Here is a 20,419-nt window from a genome sequence, read left to right as displayed (position 1 = left end):
TGCTATGTGGCGAAGATCTTACGGAGAAAGTCAGCTGTGATGTCCCATGTTCCCAAGTCCTACCATGCGGTCATCCCTGTACGGGAAAGTGTCGACAATGTCAAGATCAGCATCAAGAGTGCATGAATGTCTGCAACAACCAGAAAGTTTGTGGTCACTCATGCAAACAGACTTGCCATGTCGGAGAACCGTGCCCAACAGCATGTCTTGAGCCATGCACCAAGCGCTGTGATCATGGCCTTTGTCGGAATCGATGTCAAGAACCTTGCGATCCATGCATTAAACCGGTTGCTCCTGGATGCGACCATGAAAAACCTGCAAACACACTGTGCTGTCTGCCAAATCCCATTTCACCGTGTTCTCACGTTTGCCCGAAAGGTTTGTTCAAAAGCACTCTGTTGTGAAGAATATGGAAAGCTAACAAATATCTAACAGTCTTAGAATGTGGAGACCCGTGTCCTTCTCTCCATGGAGAAATCTGCCCTCCTCCCACCATGTGCCCGGAATGTACGGGATCACCACACATGGGAAAGATTATGATATATTTACCTCAGTGTGGCCACCTTGTGCCTCTGGCGCAGTTGGATTCAGTCAATTTGACATCCCTCTACGTACAGAGAGCAGATGGATCACTTTCCATCAACCCCAGTATTCGGATTGCCGATGTCCAGAAGCCGACTTGCATTTGTGGCGCACCATGCCTCACAACACGGCGATACATACTTGCCGCAAAGCTGATCGATTTCCACAATACTCTAGATCGGCTCATCGCAGTGATAGGTGGGAAGATGCAATACTATGCTAGAATGATCGAAGCGACTGAGGAAAACTTGTCCAAGGACTTTGTGGCATTTGTCAACGGCATACGACCGAATCCGTTGGCGGCGAAACAGAATACCTCACTCCTTATTCGGCGGTACCAAGACGTTCGCAAGCTACAAAAGGAGATCGGCAATTTTCGGGACAAGGTGATCGATCCTATTCAACGTCGTCTGGCCGAACTGCACACCACCTTTCCCAATGTTGCCGGAGACTATAGACTGCTGTTCTATCTCCACTTCAAGATCCTGGAGTATCGCGTCATCGATGTGAGAATTGTCGACACCGTCAAGCTTGCTGATCACCTGCTCCAACTCCAAGATTCCTCCTACGGAGTGCAGCGACAAGGTTTGAAAATGCTTGAGTTTACGAACAAGGAGTCTACCGCCTGCATTGATCACTGTCAAGATACTCTCTCTGACCCTTACGTCAAGACCAGTCCATGTATCGAAAGTGAGATCAGATTACACCAGATACGCTTCCAACTACTCGCGAAATCTACACTGAAGCAGGGTTTGGAAGGCGAGCCTGTTGAAGACAGTGTGATCCAAGGTAACCTGGAAACATTGATCAATGTCTGTCGCCTATTACCTACGACGCATTCCGACCTGGTCAACAGTACACACAACCTTGCACGAACCTTTCAACAGGGAGGTGCCCATGAAGGGATGATCCCGGAAATCAAGATTGACAGCGTTCGGAGGGTCGAGAGATTGTGGGGAATGCACGAAGTTGGCTATCTGAAGCATTGTGCACAGTTTCATCTGTTTTCGGCCAAGACGTTCCCTCGGGGCTGCCCGCAATGCGGCAAATTGACGGTTGATATGGATGACATGTTCCGGCAGAGCTCCAAGAATTTATTCGAGAAGCAGTTTCTTGCTGCAATGACAACAAAGCATGGCAACTCGAAGACCAGTGCTGGTGATGTCGCACAGACCGCATCGAAAGAGGCAGTGGAGGTTTGTGTATCCAAGACCAAAGCGGTTGAGAAAGAGTTGACGAATGAAGAGAGATTTCTGGTTGCCATGCGCAAGCTAGGAACGAAATGAAGCCGAGGTGCATTCAAGCATTGCACGATGATGAGGAAGAAATAGACCTTCCACTCCGATGCCTGAAAGCCAATACGAGAGAGTTTTGGACAACGATTTGGCCACGAACCTCTTGATGTAATTACCGGATCCCATTGCAAACGTGCTCATATTCTCGTCACAGTAGTCTCCTCACGTCGAAACGTCTCTATGATAGCCAGGAGTTCGTCTGCACCGTTACGGATAGTCTTACCGACCTCTTCTTCATACCACTATGGGGTAACGGTACTAATACATTCTAGGCTAAAATCCTCAGCGGAATCTAGTCTGGTAGAGCTGATTTGAACGCTCTCAAAGCCCGTGCCTGGGTTGTTGTCTATCGGTGGACATGACCACTTTCATACTCCAGTATGCATCAACCTTGTCTATTTTTTCGAAAATCGTCCCTGTCCTCTGCCTTCTCCGCCACCTCGTCGACGAGCATCATTAGACCCAGGTGCATTCGGTGCGATGACGAGCCCGGGCACTCCTTTCAGACCCATCTTTCCGATCGTGGACTTTTCCAAGGCAGGCACGTCAGGACAGTCGAGACCCTGAAGTGCAAACTGGTTCGCCTCTCGCACAAGCTCGGTGGCGGACCATCTCAAAGACTTCATATGTGTCTTGTAATATCCGAGCCACGCTTGATAAATCCTCGGTTTGCCGTCAAGGTCGGCCAACGCCGGTTCGATGTCTTCAATACCATACTGGAGAGTAGAGGGATAGTCCTGAATCTTGATGTTCTTCAATTGATACAAAAACCCTTTCTCCACTTGACTCAGCACCAAGATTCCTCGACCTTGCGCATCTGCCCGTGCTGTGCGTCCCAGTCGATGGATGTACGACTCTTTGTCAGATGGTAGTCCGACCTGGAATACGTGAGTGACACCGGGAAAGTCCATTCCTCTTGCAATAACATCCGTTGCCACACAGATCGCATTGGTAGCTTGGCGAAATTCCTCAGTAGTGCGGGTTCGCTTGGTCTGTGACATGCGGGAATGAAGCACCGAGACTTTTGGTAAAGTACCAACCGCGGTGAGTATGTGGGCGTAGAAATCCACATGAGCCGCGGTGGGAGCAAAGACGATGGCCTTGAACAATTTGGCGGTGGCAAGCTCTGACTCAATGACAGCGACCATGGCGGGGGCATGTTGGATCATGCTAGGAGTCGTGACAAGAAATTGCTGTACACGTTCATGGGTGTTTGCTTCGCCCTCAGGGATGGTCGAGATATGTTCATAACCTGTGTTCAGAAAGAGATGCGCAACATTTTTCACCTGGTCATCAATTGTGGCAGAGAACAACATTGATTGTCGAGGAAGGTTGGGAAGATATCTCAAGACTTTCTTAATATCTGGTAAAAAGCCCATGTCGAGCATTCTATCCGCCTCATCAAGTACGAGAATTTGAAGAGAGCCAAGTTTGCGATGAATTTCTTCTTCACTCAGGTGATCCAGAAGTCTGCCTGGGGTAGCAACCAGTATGTCGCAGCCATTCAGAATAGCCTTAGCTTCAGCATTCTTGTTCGTCCCTCCAATGGCGCAAGCCACCTTACATTGCGGACATCTCTGTAACAGCTTCTTTGCCTCCGTTGCAATTTGGAGTGCAAGCTCTCTTGTAGGGCAGATGATCAGTGTGGACAAGCACCGGGTTCTGTTCTTCAAGATGGTGTTCACTGCAGGAAGTAGGAAAGCTAAAGTTTTGCCAGTACCGGTCTTTGCCTGCGCCAAACAATCTTTTCCTTGTAGAAGATACTCTAAGGTCGCTGCTTGCACTGGCATCATGTGATTGAAGTGAAGGTCGTGGGTCAGAGTATCGAGAATGGTTGGATTGACCAGATTTTTGGCGCGGAGTTCTTCAAATCGAGGGGTATCTTTGGGGACCTCAATGGATGGCGGTGGAGGGAGAGGAAGACTTGAGATAGGGGCTCGCTGAGGCGCATTCGACGGGTTGTTCGTCAGAGGTTTCTGAGAATCTATGCGACCCTTGCGAAAAGGCGCACCCCTAGGACGAGCCATGGTGATGTGACGGAAGGAGATGAAGGCAGATGATGTTAGAAAAGAATCGGAATTTCTGAAGACACTGCTGGTTAGCCGGCAAATATCGTGCGAAGGTTGATTTACAATTCTGGAGTTGTAAGAAAAGATGCTGGATTTGCGCATTCTTTTCAATAGTCTTGAAGTTTGCAAATTGGATGGATGTGACTTTTTCTGCGTTTGCAGTGGATCTACGTCATACAAACATTTGCTCGCTTCACCTTCTGTTTATGGAATGCATTGTTTTGACGACAAGCATCGTTGATTCGCAACATCAAATCATGATTGACTGGCAACCTTTGACTTCTGTTTAAGAGATACCAGTACATCTACGGCCGAGCCCTCAACTCTCTTCGCCCGTTGCAAAAATGGTTCCTCTCCAGCAACAAGTACCTCTGGGTTCAAACCAAACTAGTTCACAAGCACCGTGAGTGGGATCCTGGTCTGGCGCCCGGGGATAGCTCTACAATGGCTATATGAGTCAAGTAACGGCAATTCGTGTCATCTCTGGCCGGCTGAGCGTTATCATACAAGGTTTTGTGGGACCTTTACATGTTTCCATGATTGACAGAATCGGATACCTCGCATTCCCAGATTAGAAGGTCTGTCGTTGGCAAACATGGTGAAGAGGGCGTCAGCGCCAACTTGAATGAGACGCGATCAAGCAGGTCTCACGAATGTAGTGCAGAGTACATTACCGAGAGGTGGAATGTTCAGCTGGAGTGTCACGTCTTCTTGTATCATGCCTTTGGTACCTAGCACGTGAACTCGCGACAGATCCGCGAACTGCGACAGGGAACTGGCGTATCTGGCAACCCAATGACATCACCGATCAACAAATCGTTACCAGCATGAAGGCAGGTATTTAGACCCGAGAGCGTCTCCCCAAGAAGATCCGACCATCCTCAGTTTTATCTTACACTACCTATATTACATCAATCATGCCGTCCAAACGTCTCACTCATCCGGCCGGAGTCCATAAAACTCAAGCCAAGAGAACCAACGAGGCCTCTGGAAGACGCAACCCTTCTGCCCAGAGAGGCCAAAAGCATCCAAATCCAACAACCACCATGAAAGACGATGGCAAAGTTGTCAATGTGAACAGACGGAGGGCCGCTCTCAAAGGCAAGCCCGTCTTGAAAGGCATTGACCTGGATGCGATCATTAAAGTACACAACCTCAATTGCAGCAAGAGAACATTACAGCGTGCTCTCCGGGAGCAGATCCTCCGGGACCCAACAGCGAAAGATAAGGTTACAGTTTAAATGGTCGAAAGACAATGGTGTAGGTTTGCAGGAGCTTGGTCTGCTGCATGCCCAAACTGAGAGCCCAAAGATATGATATCAGATATGCCAGAGTATGGACTTGCACCAAGCAGTGACATAATGGGGGACTTGAGCAGTTTGATGAGCATGCTTCCATGCAGGAAATGGAACAATTGATTTTCCAACGACATTCCCTCGGTGGATGACCTGTTTCCAACATTATGGGATATGTTTGACACTTGGTGACTGAGGGCTTGCCGTGCATCTTATACGGTCTGGCTGAGAATGTAAGTAACACTATCTTTCCAACACTACCATGGGTGGTGTGCTGGGTCTGATAAGGAAGAGGTTTATCTGTGGAGATGCGTTCCATGATGCTTTCCGCGGGAAACCGAAATCGACAGCGGGAAACTCATCACTAGCTTGCGACACAACATCCTTGCAGGCCGCTCTCCCAGGTGGTTTGCCCAGACTGCATCCCTTCCATGTTATTTGAAACTCCGTCTGCTTCAAATATTGTCTTGAAGTCGGGTAAGTGACAGAAAACCCACCGAAACAGTCACCATGGCGCCGATGTTACAAGGAAATCTTCCGGAGACTTTCTCTCTTCAAAGCAGGCCGAAGACAAACCAAATCTTTACGACCGTGTCTCACAATTCGATTTGCAAGAGAAAGCAAAGAAGTACCTGGCAAATTATGGTACAAAATTCGAAGAACCGGGACCCGTGGGCTATATGTGTACTCGGCATCTGGTGGAAAGTTTCTTGATTGGACTTCTGGCCAGATGTCTTGCCTCATTGGGCATGAGAATCCAGAAATCGTCAAGGTTATTTCGGACCATGCACGAAACCTCGACCACCTCTTCTCCGGCATGACTTCACCTCCTGTGGTTAGGTTGGCGGAACGACTCATCTCTCTCCTCCCACAAGGCCTCGACAAGGCCTTCTTTCTCAGTACTGGGGCCGAGAGTAATGAAGCCGCTATCAAGATGGCCAAGGTGTATACTGGGAAGTTCGAAATCGTTGGACTCGGCGCCTCCTAGCACGGTGTCACCGCCCAAGTGGTCGGGGCTCAATATCATTTTGGCCGTAGGGGCCACGGGCCGAATATGCCTGGTATGCACATGCTTCCACCTCCGAACGGGTATCGTGCAATCTTCCGTAACCCTGACGGGTCATACGACTGGGAAACCGAACTCGACTACGGTTTCAGCCTTATCGATCGGGCATGTCTTTACTTGGCTCACTCGCAGCGTGTATTGTGGAGTATACTCAGTCTTCGGCCGGAATGCACGTTCTGCCTGATAGCTACTTGAAAGCATTAAAGAGGTATTACGAGAAGAGGGGTATGCTGTTGATTGTTGATGAGGCCCAGACTGGATTCGGCCGATGCAGGGATCTAATGGCTATCGACCATACCGGGGTTGTACCTGATATCCTTACCCTGAACAAGACACTCGGGAATGGCCTGCCTCTTAGTGCTGTCATCACCAGCAATGAGATCGAAAGGGTCTGCGCCGAGCGAGACTACTGCTTTTATACCACCCATGTGAATGATCCCCTCCCCTCCCCGCGGCCGTCGGCGACAAGGTTCTGGAGATTGTTCTGAGGGATAATCTTGTGGACAATTCGCGAGCACGCGGCGCCCAGCTCCACGCAGGTATGCGGCGTTTCCAGAGTCGGTACGGCTGCATTGGCGACGTCCGGGGCAGAGGCCTTATAGCAGGCATCGAAATCGTGGCGGACTATGAGACCAAGGCCCCCGCCAACTCCCTCGCTAAGGCTATTGTCTGTGGGCCAACCTCAGTAGCCACGAGAGCTTTGGTGGCGCGTTCCGTATCGCACCGCCTATAAACATCACCGAGGAGGAGGTTGCCCAGGGTTTGTCCATTTTGGAACAAGCTTTTGCCACGACTGATGGAACAATGCCGCTATATTGAGGCAGAAAAGTTGCTGGGTTTGGGATTGTCTCATTTGGACTTGACCATTGCGGCCCCGATGAAAGACGATCCAGTGTTAAGCTCGCCTCGCTCTTGGTGATGAAGCGTCGTTGAATGCCACCGAGTAATTTGGCCGGGACAGACAGACTCTGGTTGAAACTGTGTCTATTTCCATACTTCTAGCTTCGTAGGAAGTTCGTTGGTAGGAACTGTGCTTGCATAGAAATCGTTGTAGACATCAACTTCTCTCAGCAGATTCGATGTTGCGGATGTCGATTTCTTGGGATTGCATATTCCTACCAGTCCACATATGAATGGATGACAAGTGTGCGTAATGAGGACCGTATTCCTGTGATAGGGACATTTTCAGATTGATGATGCTTATAGCAACTGTAAAAGCTGAACGTGACACTGTTATTGATAATCTGCAGCCAGGAGAGAGGGTAGACTCCGTGACTCGCAGTGGCAGCGGCGTCGCTAAACAGCAGGGTATTGTGAAGAAATAACATTCGATTTCTCCAGGCCGACGCCTATTCATTGCCCTATGGACTTGCGAGACCAAAGTCTGAACCCATGCGTGGGATTTTCAGGGAGGTGCATGATGTGTAGAGTTCTAAAGAGCACCACTGTTCAAATATTATAACGCAGCGCTTGAAAATAGCGTGCCCCTGGCGTGGTGAAATGCGGCATCACTCGAAAACCTGATCGAGTGGTAAATGTGTAAATGTTGATCCTGTTATTGATTGTCGTGGGATTGAGGTCCAGCCAGTAGCCTTGTGCTTTAGGATCGTGTGTTCGAGAGAGTCCAAATTGAGCATATCCTTCCTGATAGGGCATTGTCCTGGGTTCGAGGGTGGCAAGACAAGTAACTCAACCTCATTCTCTCGCGTTGGGAGTGTCATGGAGCGTCTTAACTGTCAAGCAGGGTAGAGGAAGCCAGAATAACCACTGTAGTTCTACAAACGACCCGTCAGTTACCCTCCGCTTGGATGGCTGAAGCGGTATCCTATTCATCATCTCTTCCCTTCCTTCTCTCCTTCCGGGTCAACTCGACCTCCAACATTGTCTTTTTGGAAACTTTGCCCTTCAAACCGTTGTCCTCGTGGTCGAAATAGAGCGACCATATACCCTTTCCCTCCTTGACCGCCATAAAGCCTTCCCAACCTTCTAGGGTAAGTCTTTTGTCTATGCGCGTACAATCCCAAGGTCCGACGACGTGAGGTTCGGATTCTATCCGGTTACCATACTTGAGCTCATACGTGTCTTGATCCATGTATATCCAGTTCAATTGTGGAGGATCATTGCTGATTGTCGACACAAGGCCTTCCCCTTTGCGACCCCAGTTTTGATCAGGGAAAGGAAGAAAATATCCTGCGAATAGATGTGAGGTTGGACTCTCAGCAGCAGGTGTTATAATGTACAACTAGCGATGGATTAGCCTTGTTAAGTTTCTCAGACATTCATCTGCAAGAGCGCCGCTCTCCATACCTTGTGATCTCGCAGCACGACGAGACCCCCGTTTATCTGGCTCGTCACTGTCGATGAACTGCAGCAAGAAACAACGAGGTTCGACTTCACACCTCTGTGCTGTTCTTTGGCAGATTTCTTCTGACCTTGACGGACTGCTTCGGTGGTGCCAATGATTGCAGGACAAGCCGCTATTGCCGTAAGAATTCCCAGAACCATGGCATCTCAAAGAACTCTGGTTCTAGAACAGCGAAGAGAAGAATGTCTGGCTGATCCCCAATCTATCTCATGTGCGGGGACCCTGGGGATCAATTCTCCAACATGATGGTAGCCAACCGGAGTGGATATTGGTACGGAATTAGGTCAGGGAGGCTTTTGATTCGATACTGCTTTATGCGCCCGATGTCACCAGTCACCATGAGGTCACCAGGTCTTGGTTGCAGCACTTATACGTGGCCTGGACCCCTGCGATCAGCGGGTTTCAGGGAACACTCGCATTCTCCCTACCCATGTACCTTGCATCTTTCAGGGATGTTTTGAGAAATCTTGATTCTCATACTCGTAGCGCTTCAAAATGGAGACGGGTGACGAGTTGCCTAAGACATGCAGACGATTGAAAACGAGGCCTCGTCATGGCACAAAATGAGCTCTTGATCGATACTATGCTTAAGGAGGGCGGCTCTTGTCCTTTGATGGAACCCAAAGCATACACATTTCCCGTTTGATCTCCCACCCTTGCTCCTCAAACGACCTCAACCTGAATTATTGAACATGTCACAGACTCAAACGTAGGATTCTGTTCCAATCTCTTCATTGAAGCATATTGTCCTCGCTACAAATGGCTGACATTACTCTGCAGAGCTGAAGCGCAAGAATCAAACGCTTGGGACGCGAAACCGGACCTGTCGGACGAAGAACCGACCATAGCCCCCCGAGGTGGGCGCAAGCCCCCGAAGCTCCAACGAGCCATGCAAAAAAGGCAGGCAAGTGACAGCACCCAGTCTATCGCCGCGGAAGACGAAGCTATGCCTCCCCCACGCACCGTTGGGAGAAGAATCGTCCCGGTGCATCAATCCCGAATCCAGGATCGACCGGCGAAAGTGGGCGAGAAGGACAGCAGTCTGAAGATCAAGATTGAACTAGATCTGGAAGTCGAGGTAGAAATCTACGCCAGAGTCAAAGGAGACGTTACGATCGGGTTGATGTAACTATCTTGTAGGTTGAGATCTATGCAAGAGTCAAAGGAGATGTTACCATTGGATTATTGTGAGACGTGAGTCAGATCCGACACCTGCTGACCCCTGTGGTAACAAGATCAAGCACCACGTAAGGACCGTACGGCATAACACGATCCGAGATTTGGGTCGGTTTGGATGATTTCAGTCAATCTTTCGTCGTGATTTGGTTCTGGTCACGTTTTGGGAAAAGGCGACAGTTCCGTAATGTTGTTGGGAGTGCTGTGTTGGAAGGTCGAAATCAGGTTTCCCGGGGCACGTCATATTACCTATCCATGTTAATTCACGAATCAAGATGTCGATTTCGAGATTGTTGCTTGCCGTCATCCACGGTAATAGAATCCAACCAGTAGAGTCCTTGGTGGTGGAACGTAGATCGTCCACATGTGCTGATCACAAGGAAGTGGAGAATCTCTGGTGCATCCTGGAAAGGTTAAAGAGCAGACGAAACCCAGAGGCTCATGCAACAACACACAAGAGAGCCCTTCAACCAAAGCCAACAACTCTCAGAATACTTCATCAGTATCCCCATTAACATTCCTCGACCAACTCGGCACCAACAAGAAACATGGGTGGACTTCTCGGAGGTGGAGGAAATGATGGAGGAGGCCTTCTCTCAGGGTATAGTAATAGTCTTTCTCCCATTTCCACTTCAGCTGACATGTGCAGTGTTACAGACACTGTGAAAAGTACAACCGGCGGATTACCGATTGTAGGGGCTCCAGACGAAGTAATTTCCTATGGTCGATACTGACGTCTCGACTAGGTTGGCGGCGTTACAGACCCTCTTCTAGACACCGTTGGCGGTGTGACTGATGAGTTGCCCATTGCAGGTTTCTCCAGCGCCGAATGTCCGATCAAATGCTAACCAAGTTATCAGGTTGGTGGCACCGGCGGAAAGCAGAAGTCTGCACAAGCAAAGCAGCCTCAAGCTCCGGCTCAAGGTCAGGACCAAGAAGCGGCCGCGCTGGCGAAGAAGAAGAAAGTCCACGCCATGAAGAAGCGACAGCTGGCACTCGAGGCGGAAGAAATGGAAATGGACGGCAATTAGACGACCAGGAGGGAAGATGTAGAAGAGTTTCGTCAATCGCAATCCAAATCGAAGATTTTTCACTCTGCCAGATAATGATAGAGAATATATTGTACCTCCACAACATAAATCTTGCTTCGGTCATCGAGCGTATATAACAGCGTTTGACAATCTCGCGATATTAACATCGGCGATTATATTCGAATAAGTACTTCAACTTGAATACTGATCATATTTCTGGAGATTCAAAGAACTTGGCAATATCCAGTATCATCTCATAAGGGAGTGGCAGCAAACGTCCTTATACTCACTATAATGACCGAGGAGAGTAGCGAGGAGAGTAAGGAGAGTAACAAGGAGAGTAAGGAGAGCAATAACGACGACGACGACGACGACGAGAGCGACGAAAGCGACAGTAGTACGAGTTCGGACTAGAATAATTACGAACACGTATAAAAGGTACGGATTAATAAATATCCGAAGATGGTGTTGAAGTTGGGGCCCGGATACGTTCTCACCTAGAGCTATCAGCCTGAACGAGGATCAGATATGACGATCCTCGACTGGGCACACCAGACGTCCAGGACAAGCGCGCCAATCTGTATTCGGCGCACCACTTTCAACATGGAATATGAGAGCCTTGCCTCCTATCGTCTTCATGAAGCATCTCGGATCGGACTAAAGGACCAGGCCGTTCTCCACAGACGCCCGAATCGGCAACATCACGTGACCCTCCGGACAGCGGTCGGATTTATAGGTACTGTACCCGACCTGGGGTCCACAAAAGATAACACCAACAAGGCAAGAGCCGAGAGGATAATCACCCCACCGAAGGGTTCCAACCTGGGGCTTGCTGTTGGCAGGTACATATCCGTTGCCCGGGCCTTGCATATACTTTTTTGTAAGGTATATTTTTGATACATCTCCGAGAGGGATCGGTGAGCTGCGAAGTACTAATACGCCCAGAGAACTAAAGGAGCGAGGAGCCGATCTAAATCTCCTTACGTTGTCATTGGCGATAAGGGAGTGGGACTCGCACAAAGCCTAATCCCACGATTGTTTACAAGAATCTTGCCCTCTAGTCAACAACGATAGAAAATCCGGAGTCTTCTGCATCCGATTACAGACTTGACAACCCAGTCAGGCTTGAAGGGAAAAGCAGGAAACCACGTTTCATAGCCATGGCTGAAAGAATTGTTCCCGAGATCTCACTCAAAGGTACTACTACCTTGGAGGCGGAAATGTCTTACACAGACCTTTACTGATCAGCTTAGCGCAGACTTTGGAAACCGCAGAGAAGAAATCACCAAGCAGCTCCTTGAGGCGGCTGAATATGCGGGCTTCTTCACCTTGGTTGATCATGGAATTTCTGAGGAGGAGATTGAATCACAGTTCGCCATCTCTAAGAGCTACTTTGGCCTTCCAGCCGACGTGAAGGGAAAGATCCCGCACGACACCAAGACTAACAACGGATGGGAGTATAAGGTTAGAAGGTTTTCTGAGCGGATCGGTGGCCATCTGCTGACAGCGTTTGTGACGCTAGGCTCAACTGCGGGCGAGCACCGGGACTTGCGACCAAAAGGAGTCGCTATGGTTGCGACGTAATTCGCAATGGCCGAGTGATGAGGATGTTCCTGGTTTCCGCGAAACAACAGAGTCATTCATGGCGAAGTGTGCGGAAATTTCTGCCCAAGTCCGTATGTCAATCAACCATTGCCATGATTGACAAATGAAGCCTGACTATATTTACCCACAGTGTCGTGTTTCGCCGTTGCACTAGGACTTCCAGAAGATCACCTCAGAGTCGCCAACGATCCAACCCAGCCTGACTGCTTGACTCAACTTCGGCTGATTCACTACCCTGCATCAGAAAATGCAGTTGGCAGCTGGAGAGCCGGAAGCCACACTGACATTGGATGTCTCACGCTGCTGTTCCAGCGGGATGGGGAGGACGGTCTGGAAATCTGCCCTGGCAGGGAGACTCACTCCAGCTTTGCCATGGGTGACACTTTTACACCACTACCAGCCAAGACTGGTCCGATTGTCGTCAACATCGGCGACATGCTCAGTAAGTCCTTTCTCAAGTGACCGTGACACATTGAATGGACTGTGGCTGATACCTTCTCGTAGTGGCTTGGTCCGACGATCGACTGAAGTCGAACTTCCACAGAGTGCGTGCCAAAGACGTCGGCACATCTCCGGCACGATACTCGATTGCGTATTTCAATCAAGGCAGGAGGGACTTTGTGCTGCAAGGTCCTAAGAAGAAGTAGTGAGTACTTGGTGTTTCCCCTAGCTATGTGAAGTGCCTGACTAATCTAAATCGAATCCAGTCCTCCTATGACCGTTGGCGAGTACTTTGCTCAGTCTGTGGCAAACAACTTCGGTAGGCAGGTCGCTGCGAAAGCGTGAGCAGCTGCATTGGACGACAATCTGCGGGCTGTCTATCGCGTTCTCTTCTGGGAGAGTACGAGAGAGGGATCTGCAAGCTGTGACCGGATCATGACATAGCCTTAAGCCTACAAATTTACTGCATTACCTTCATGAATGGCCAATAATGAGTACAATTAACCGTAACGGTATCAGAGTCGTACCGCCTAGACAACTGATACCATCTACCGCGATGTTACCTTGCCTGTTCGGTGTATATCGCGAAACCGTGTCAACTTCCACTCGCGGAACGGATATCAGGTCATGTGTGAGGTCGCGGGAACGGTATTACGATATCTTCGCGGAACGATATTAAGTTGTGGAACGGCAGGTATCAACTCGAACGGAGATTAAAGGGGCGGCAACAGGCTGGCAGACAGCGGGCGTGGACGGTAAGGTGCACGATCCGTGCCCCCTATCATTTACAGCACATGGCGTTGTTGTTTCCAAGAGAATCAAATCCACGTAGGAACAATTACCATGACCGTTCGGTAATGTTGCGGATTGGCGCTTTTATCTGCATATCTGACTCCTGGGGTACTTTTTCTTTAATTTCGCAAGCGCGCACCAAATCCATCTGATCATTGTCGGCGAGTTTCTATTTCATTCTGCCGTGATCGTGATTTCTTCTAGTCAAAGTTGATAAACCTTCGAGTCCTTCAGCATTGGCAACTTACACTTAGATTACCAACTCAAGCCCACCATGCCTTCATCAACTGGTTGGAGATCACTCGATATCGCGGTCGTTGGTGGTGGTATCGGCGGTTTAGCAGCCACTATCTCCCTACGACGAGCGGGTCACAGAGTCACGATCTATGAACGGGCAGATTTCGTCGGGGAGGTCGGCGCATCGATTTCTTGCGCTGCAAACGGAACACGATGGCTGTATGAGTGGGAGGTTGATGTTGCCAAGGGAGATGGTGTTATACTCACAAAACTGATCAACCGTGACTGGAAAACTGGCGAGCCAGTCAATGTTTACGACCTGGCCGACTACGAGGAGAAATGGGGCTATGTGAGTTGCTAAGGGCATATTGACCCGAAGGGCCTTGACAACTGATGACTCGTCGCAAGGTGTACTACATGTTCCACCGTCAATACATGCATGCGATGCTCATGGACTGCGCGTTTGATGAACAAGGGAAAGGTCCAGTTCCGAAGCTCGTTCTCAACCATAAGGTTCGAGTACCCTGTACCGCAGTGCCCTGGACAATAGCTGACGGATCTTGCGTCTCCAGTGTACGGATATCGATGTCCAAAGTGGCACAATTACATTCGAGAACGGGAGTACGGCAGTACACGAAGTAGTTGTTGGAGCTGACGGTATCGGATCCGCCGTCCGCGCATTGATCGGAATTCAGGCTGAAAAGAAACCATCAAGCTCGAGCTGTCTGCATATCAACGTCTCCACGTCAAAAGTACGTGAGCTCGGCCTTGTAGACTACTCGCTGGACAGCGCACTGGAGTATTGGGGAGGACACAATACCGTGAACAAGGTCGTCCTGTCGCCTTGTAACGGTGGAGAGTTGCTGTCATACTACTGCTTCTTCCCGAGAGAGAAGGGAGATTATGCTACGCAGAACTGGAATTCGGAGGCCACCTTGGAAGAACTACTAGCCCCATACCCCGATTTGGATCCCCAGTTGTTGGAGCATTTCAAAGTCGGTGTGGAAATCAAGCCTTGGAGACTGTGGGTGCACCAGCCGTATGAGTGGTGGCAGAAGGGCGTGGCGTGCGTGATGGGAGATGCTGCTCATCCGGTATTTATCTCCTGCTTACATTCTGTCCGGTGAAGAAGTGGAAGACTAATTTGGTTCTAGATGATGCCCGACCAAAGTCAAGGTGCCTGTATGGCAATTGAGGATGCCGCCGCTCTTGGCCTCGTATTCAACAAGGACAACTTCAACGGTGACATTCGAGAAGCTCTGCAGGTCTATGAAGCCGTCAGGAAACCCAGGGCGACCCGAGTACAAGCTGCCTCAGCTAAAGCAAGAGAGAACATCTCCGAGCGCATTGGTCAGTCTTCGTTCTCTCATCTTCCTTCCGACAGATCATACAACCACCGGTCGTCTGATGCTAATTAAGTCTACAGGATTCTCGAGTAACACGAACAACAAGGTCTACAACGTTTCGGACGAGAGCAACAAGTTGACAATCGAGGAAATGAACGGGTAAGTCGACAGCTACTTAGCGATCTTGCAACAATGCTGACTCCATCCCAGTTATGACATGCCCAAGGATATTGCGGCGAAGTATGCCGAACACAGGAAGGTTTAAATAGAGCGCAGTTCTGGGCAAGTTGGTGTCTGGATGCGTGTTGCGCGATGTTTACGGCGTGTGGCCTGACTTTGATTTTGTTGCAGTATCTGTGAGTGGCTCGAGCAATGTTCCAACTCTCAAGTGTAGACCGTACCATAGGATAATATCTCGCTTTCACGATTTAGAACAACAGTACACACTCAAGACTGCAAATCTGACCAACTAAAGACTACGTCGTGATTGGCGGATTTCTGATATCTGATACTGACATGCCGCCGGGTGCCGCTAAGCCCGCTCGCCCGCTTCCGATTTGCACTGGACATCCGCGTCTGAAGAAACAACCTCGGCTTACCATGCGTCCTTATCTATTGAAACCGTATCCACGATCCACCATCTTTTCTATTCCATGTGTTCTGAGATCTTGCCAGCCCTCGCTACCTTATGACCTGCATACTATGGTCTAATCTCAGCTTCTTCTCCCCTTCTCCGAGTGCCGCAAAATGACCCTCTAACCACACACCATGCCGCGTTCTAGAGTTCGGCCCGAGGACAGGCAACGGTCTTGCAAGGCTTGTCTCGCATGCAAGACCTCTAAGATAAGATGCGATTCTCAACTGCCGTGTGCGTCTTGTATCAGACGAGATCGGGCAGCATCGTGCGTCTACTCAGAGGCTGATCGTCGACGGCGGCACCATAGCCTGAATCACAACCAGAAAACTAGCCGGCCAGGAGTACAGTCTCTGGGGACGGTCGTCCCAGCCGCGAATCTTTACAATGCTTCTCCCCAAAACGCTCCCCGGACTCCCTCGCTCTCTACAAGACCGGTCACACCAGACCCAAGCGCTGATGGCGCTCCAAGCCCACAATTGCCTGCCAGTGACCGAGGATCGGTCCGTTCAAGGGGCGACAGAGGTGATTGAATATCCCCAGAAAGTCCCCTCATCGATCGATCACTAAAGAAGCTTGCATTTTTATTTCTTATAGTTTACGTTGACGAGACGGCGTCGTCGTCGTTCTTACATTTCTTGCGGAAAACACTAAGACCATATGTGGGCTCAGTGTCTTTTACCGATGGCGAGCGTCATCACACCATATTCGAAGAGGACATTGCCGATGTGAGAAGTGACGGAGGGAATACTCCACCCGTGGAAATTTATTCATTGCTAGAATCATACTTCGAAGCTGTCAGTATGATCTCCAGGTATTACTCTGACTCACCACTGATGTCAAGTGTAGACCAGCGGCCTTCTCAATCTTTTCACGGCAGATGAGATAGATGCGCTCATAGCTGAGAGGGCGTCTCCAGAAGGAACCGCGTCACCATCGTCAATCAGACGCGACGATGCAGCTGCTCTTGACGCTGCCGTGGCAATTGGGGCCCAGGTCAGAGGATCAAGTGATGAATATACTCAACTGGCACGGAGCCATTTCTGCCGCGCGCGACGGGTTGCTTTTGAGGGCATGTTGACAAACCCGAGCCTCGGTATGGTCCGCCTCTTTCTCCTTCTATCCTTCTACATGCTTGGGGCCTGCAACAGGAACGCAGCGTCCATGTACCTTGGCGTGGCTGCCAAAGCTACTGTTGTTTTGGGTCTCCATCACTTGTCGAGTCACAAGAATCTCCCGAAGGAAGACTATTGTATCAGGTAGGACTCTGCATCAGTTCTGGAATGACCACGGACTGGGACTCTCCGTTAATTCAGATATTCAGGCTGCGGACGTGGAACAGCATCCGAAACATTGACATTCTCACCAGCTTTATCCTCGGGAGACCCAAGAGTCTGCCTCCCGTGCGGCATGATACCAACGAGATGGAGATGGCCCGTGAGGCAGCACCAGAAGATACGCAATCCGCGTTCACTGCGATTCTCAAGGGGTCTTCGCTGCTGGAGGACATAGTCAACAAACTCAGCAAAGGCAACATGCTTCACGTTCCCACTGCCGAGGGTCTCCTCGAGCAGCTTCGCCAATGGATCCGGGCTTTACCTCCGACCTTGCGTCAATTCACGTCCACCTCTGGTGATGGGTCCTGCCTAGACTTCGCAGATCGACAACTACTTGCTGGAAATATACACCTTTCGTGCGTGTACTATTTCGCAGTAATACTCATCACTAGGCCGTTTCTGATAGCGTATTTGATGTCGCGGCTTCGCGGCAGAGCGCCCGATCAACTTATCAGTGATCCGGAGGAAGCGACCGATGTTAGAATCAAGAATAACACGGTGTCGAAGCTTGCGCAAGTCTGCGTGAGCTCCGCCGTTTACATGGCCGACACGTGTGCGAAAGCCAAGGCGTCGAACTTCACTTTCGGCAATCTGTGCATGCTCAAGTATAGCGCTCCTTCATTTCCCCTCCTTTCTCAGGTCAATCTGAACACATAACTGATATATCCGTTCTAGAGCCTGGATCTTCGGTGCAGGTCTCGTGCTCGGCTTTTCCAAATTCGCAGGCGAGCCTCGCAGGGACATTGAAGACGCTTTCGAAGGCGCATGTGGTGTTCTACAGAGCATCGGTGCCTCAAGCGCACAGGCACGACTCTACCACGAGATCCTGACCAGTCTTGCCGAGGCCGTGAGAAAGTACCACAACCGAGTGTCGGGCGAAGTGAGTCAGACGGTCGAGCGTTACATCGACAAGATCCTGATCCTTGACGTTCCGCGGGATGCGGGCCAGCATCATTCCAGTGTCAGCTCTACCTTTACAAATGGGAACTTGAACGAGCCGCAGCTTGCAGGCGCCACGAGCAACGCTCATGGGAACGTGTTTGCAGTTAATGCCGAGTATAACATGGAAGGGGCGCAAACACTGGTGGATATGGCGGTGTATGGGGGGATTCAGGGCGAATGGGGGGAGTTTGATCTGCAGCTGGCCAACGACTTTATGGTGGACGTTGAACCTTTTGAGAAACTATTCTATAGCGTCGAATGAAGGAATTGTGTTTCAATCAGGCTGGTGTTGATCAAGTCTGCTAACGACGCTGAGTATTCAGAGTTGGCGTAGAAAAGAAAATCTTCTTTCTCGGGTTTTGGGTGTTGTGCTGTAGTAAGATATCTTAGCTACAATGAATTTAGAACAAGAAGTGCTTGATCGCTGTCATAACTGGCACTCCGATCATGCCTGAGCGAGGTAGGGCTGTTACCGGTAGGTCTGATCGAAACTAGCCCAATGGAGTCCACATCCTAAAGTTGGAAAACTTAAGGTATAGACAGCCACGACTGCACGAGCCATGTGACCCTGATCATCCCAGTCAGTCACGCCTTCATCATGTTCATGTTGTATTATCATGGTCATGGTCTACAAGTCTCGACATCACCATCTGCCCTGGAACTGGAAGCTGCTTGTGACTCCCTCGATGACTACAAGCCTGGTCGGAAAGCAGGTCTTTCTGAAACACTTTTGGCCCAAGGTCTTTTCTGCCTTGTATTCCTCCACACCACTCATAACCGTCTTTCAGTCACTTGAAATGAAATTGAGCCCGATATGAAGTTTAGGTGAATCTGTAATATCATATCTGATCATTCCTGATTGAAGTCAATTACGATTCGACCCGGAACTTCTCCTCTCCTCAATTGCTCCACACTCTCCGCGATCCTACTCATGGGCCTAACCTCAGAGATATCGTGAAGAAGTCCACGTCTTGCGTAATCAAGAGCCATATCGGTATCCTTGGAGGATCCTGTCACGGTCCCGGTGATACACAGATTCCTGACATTGAAAATCAACGGGTCTGCCCCGATGACGGTGGTGTCTTTTGGAGCTGCGGCATTGTTAGCACGACGAGCAAGTATTTTGCTTCAGAAGGACCATCTTACGCATGCCAACACACATGACCTTAGCAGATACACGGGTTCCTGTGAAACTGATCGCATCCCTGTAGCCTTGAGGGGCCGTGACAAAGACACCGTGAGCACCGATGCCGTCGGCAAGCTTGACGACTTCTTCCGTGGCATTCTTGACCAGTCTGAAGTCGATAAACGCTTCTGCGCCCATCTTGAGAGCAAGTTCTTTCTTGGCATCGGATGAATCAACCACGATTGGGCGCAGGCCCATTGCTTTGGCGAGTTGGACGCCTTGAATTCCTACACCACCACCTCCACCTGTAGAAAAGGTCAATATCATTACGAATTGGGGTTCCATGTCGGTACGTACCGACGAAGACGGCAAAGTTTCCGGGTTTGAGACCAGCGGTGACCAACGAGTGGTGCATCGTTGACGCGCTACACATGATGGGCGCGGCAACATAGTCGGACACTCCATCGGGAATCCTCGTCGTGTACCTGGCCGGAGTGACCACATATTGCTGATAACTTCCTGCAACGATGGTGAGCGGGTGAGACGTAGGTAGTTTTCTACTGCAGAGAGGACAGGAACGTACCGTTCACCACCAGGCCAGATGACATGCATTTTGCGCAGTAATTCTCCTTGCCTTCTAAACACTGCTCACACGTGCCGCATGTATCCCAATTGGGCTTCATACCTGCACGATCACCAACTTTCCAGCCAGTCACGCCCTCACCCAATTTCACCACCACGCCGGCACCCTCATGGCCGGGGCATCGCACACCAAACGATGACATGGGCGGGATTTCCACTTCATTGGACATGTACAGGATGTCTGACATACAAAGACCAGTGCAGTTGAGGCGGAGTAGAAGTTGGCCAGGGGCTGCCGAATAAAACCGAACAGTCAGAAGAGATGAAAAGCGAATATTCTTTTTTCTTTTCTGTTCGGATTGGGGCTGTTTCGTTTTGGCTTTGCTTTGATGTGCTTACCTGGCTCTGGCACGTCAACCATCTGCACTTCGACGTGGAAGTTTGGCCCCTCATTTATAACTACACCGGCTTTACATTGCTTTGGTATCTCCATGATGA

The 20,419-nt window shown here is 49.9% G+C and overlaps 9 protein-coding genes across 9 annotated transcripts; 6 read left to right on the top strand and 3 right to left on the bottom strand.

Annotated features, from left to right (window-relative positions):
* Nucleotides 1-177: 177 nt before the first annotated feature.
* A1O1_04595 (uncharacterized protein) lies at nucleotides 178-1,868 on the top strand (the record flags this gene model as incomplete). The annotated part of the gene is made up of 3 exons (XM_007725487.1): nucleotides 178-378; nucleotides 442-507; nucleotides 555-1,868. 3 exons carry the CDS (start codon nucleotides 178-180, stop codon nucleotides 1,866-1,868), a joined length of 1,581 nt encoding a protein of 526 aa, XP_007723677.1.
* A 404-nt stretch (nucleotides 1,869-2,272) lies between these two features.
* Nucleotides 2,273-3,904, bottom strand: A1O1_04594 (uncharacterized protein; the record flags this gene model as incomplete). The annotated part of the gene is made up of 1 exon (XM_007725486.1): nucleotides 2,273-3,904. One exon carries the CDS (start codon nucleotides 3,902-3,904, stop codon nucleotides 2,273-2,275), a length of 1,632 nt encoding a protein of 543 aa, XP_007723676.1.
* Nucleotides 3,905-5,971: 2,067 nt separating this feature from the next.
* On the top strand, nucleotides 5,972-6,229 carry A1O1_04593 (2,2-dialkylglycine decarboxylase (pyruvate); the record flags this gene model as incomplete). Its single annotated transcript, XM_007725485.1, has 1 exon — nucleotides 5,972-6,229. The coding sequence occupies one exon, from the start codon at nucleotides 5,972-5,974 to the stop codon at nucleotides 6,227-6,229; it is 258 nt and encodes an 85-aa protein (XP_007723675.1).
* Nucleotides 6,230-8,132: 1,903 nt separating this feature from the next.
* On the bottom strand, nucleotides 8,133-8,812 carry A1O1_04592 (uncharacterized protein; the record flags this gene model as incomplete). Its single annotated transcript, XM_007725484.1, has 2 exons — nucleotides 8,133-8,549; nucleotides 8,615-8,812. The coding sequence occupies 2 exons, from the start codon at nucleotides 8,810-8,812 to the stop codon at nucleotides 8,133-8,135; spliced, it is 615 nt and encodes a 204-aa protein (XP_007723674.1).
* Nucleotides 8,813-9,364: 552 nt separating this feature from the next.
* Nucleotides 9,365-9,801, top strand: A1O1_04591 (uncharacterized protein; the record flags this gene model as incomplete). Its single annotated transcript, XM_007725483.1, has 2 exons — nucleotides 9,365-9,381; nucleotides 9,453-9,801. The coding sequence occupies 2 exons, from the start codon at nucleotides 9,365-9,367 to the stop codon at nucleotides 9,799-9,801; spliced, it is 366 nt and encodes a 121-aa protein (XP_007723673.1).
* A 2,238-nt stretch (nucleotides 9,802-12,039) lies between these two features.
* A1O1_04590 (uncharacterized protein) lies at nucleotides 12,040-13,131 on the top strand (the record flags this gene model as incomplete). The annotated part of the gene is made up of 5 exons (XM_007725482.1): nucleotides 12,040-12,076; nucleotides 12,138-12,343; nucleotides 12,402-12,555; nucleotides 12,615-12,926; nucleotides 12,989-13,131. The coding sequence occupies 5 exons, from the start codon at nucleotides 12,040-12,042 to the stop codon at nucleotides 13,129-13,131; spliced, it is 852 nt and encodes a 283-aa protein (XP_007723672.1).
* Nucleotides 13,132-13,991: 860 nt separating this feature from the next.
* On the top strand, nucleotides 13,992-15,565 carry A1O1_04589 (salicylate hydroxylase; the record flags this gene model as incomplete). The annotated part of the gene is made up of 6 exons (XM_007725481.1): nucleotides 13,992-14,303; nucleotides 14,363-14,467; nucleotides 14,527-15,048; nucleotides 15,109-15,304; nucleotides 15,381-15,459; nucleotides 15,511-15,565. 6 exons carry the CDS (start codon nucleotides 13,992-13,994, stop codon nucleotides 15,563-15,565), a joined length of 1,269 nt encoding a protein of 422 aa, XP_007723671.1.
* Nucleotides 15,566-17,217: 1,652 nt separating this feature from the next.
* A1O1_04588 (uncharacterized protein) lies at nucleotides 17,218-18,475 on the top strand (the record flags this gene model as incomplete). Its single annotated transcript, XM_007725480.1, has 2 exons — nucleotides 17,218-17,876; nucleotides 17,947-18,475. 2 exons carry the CDS (start codon nucleotides 17,218-17,220, stop codon nucleotides 18,473-18,475), a joined length of 1,188 nt encoding a protein of 395 aa, XP_007723670.1.
* Nucleotides 18,476-19,062: 587 nt separating this feature from the next.
* Nucleotides 19,063-20,169, bottom strand: A1O1_04587 (alcohol dehydrogenase; the record flags this gene model as incomplete). The annotated part of the gene is made up of 4 exons (XM_007725479.1): nucleotides 19,063-19,304; nucleotides 19,360-19,644; nucleotides 19,697-19,858; nucleotides 19,923-20,169. The coding sequence occupies 4 exons, from the start codon at nucleotides 20,167-20,169 to the stop codon at nucleotides 19,063-19,065; spliced, it is 936 nt and encodes a 311-aa protein (XP_007723669.1).
* Between the last annotated feature and the right edge of the window lie 250 nt (nucleotides 20,170-20,419).

Source organism: Capronia coronata (genome assembly GCF_000585585.1).
Source record: "Capronia coronata CBS 617.96 chromosome Unknown acBCG-supercont1.4, whole genome shotgun sequence".
NCBI lineage: Eukaryota > Fungi > Ascomycota > Eurotiomycetes > Chaetothyriales > Herpotrichiellaceae > Capronia > Capronia coronata.
The sequence above is the reverse complement of the archived record's forward strand: the minus strand, read 5'-3'. Positions and strand labels throughout refer to the sequence as shown.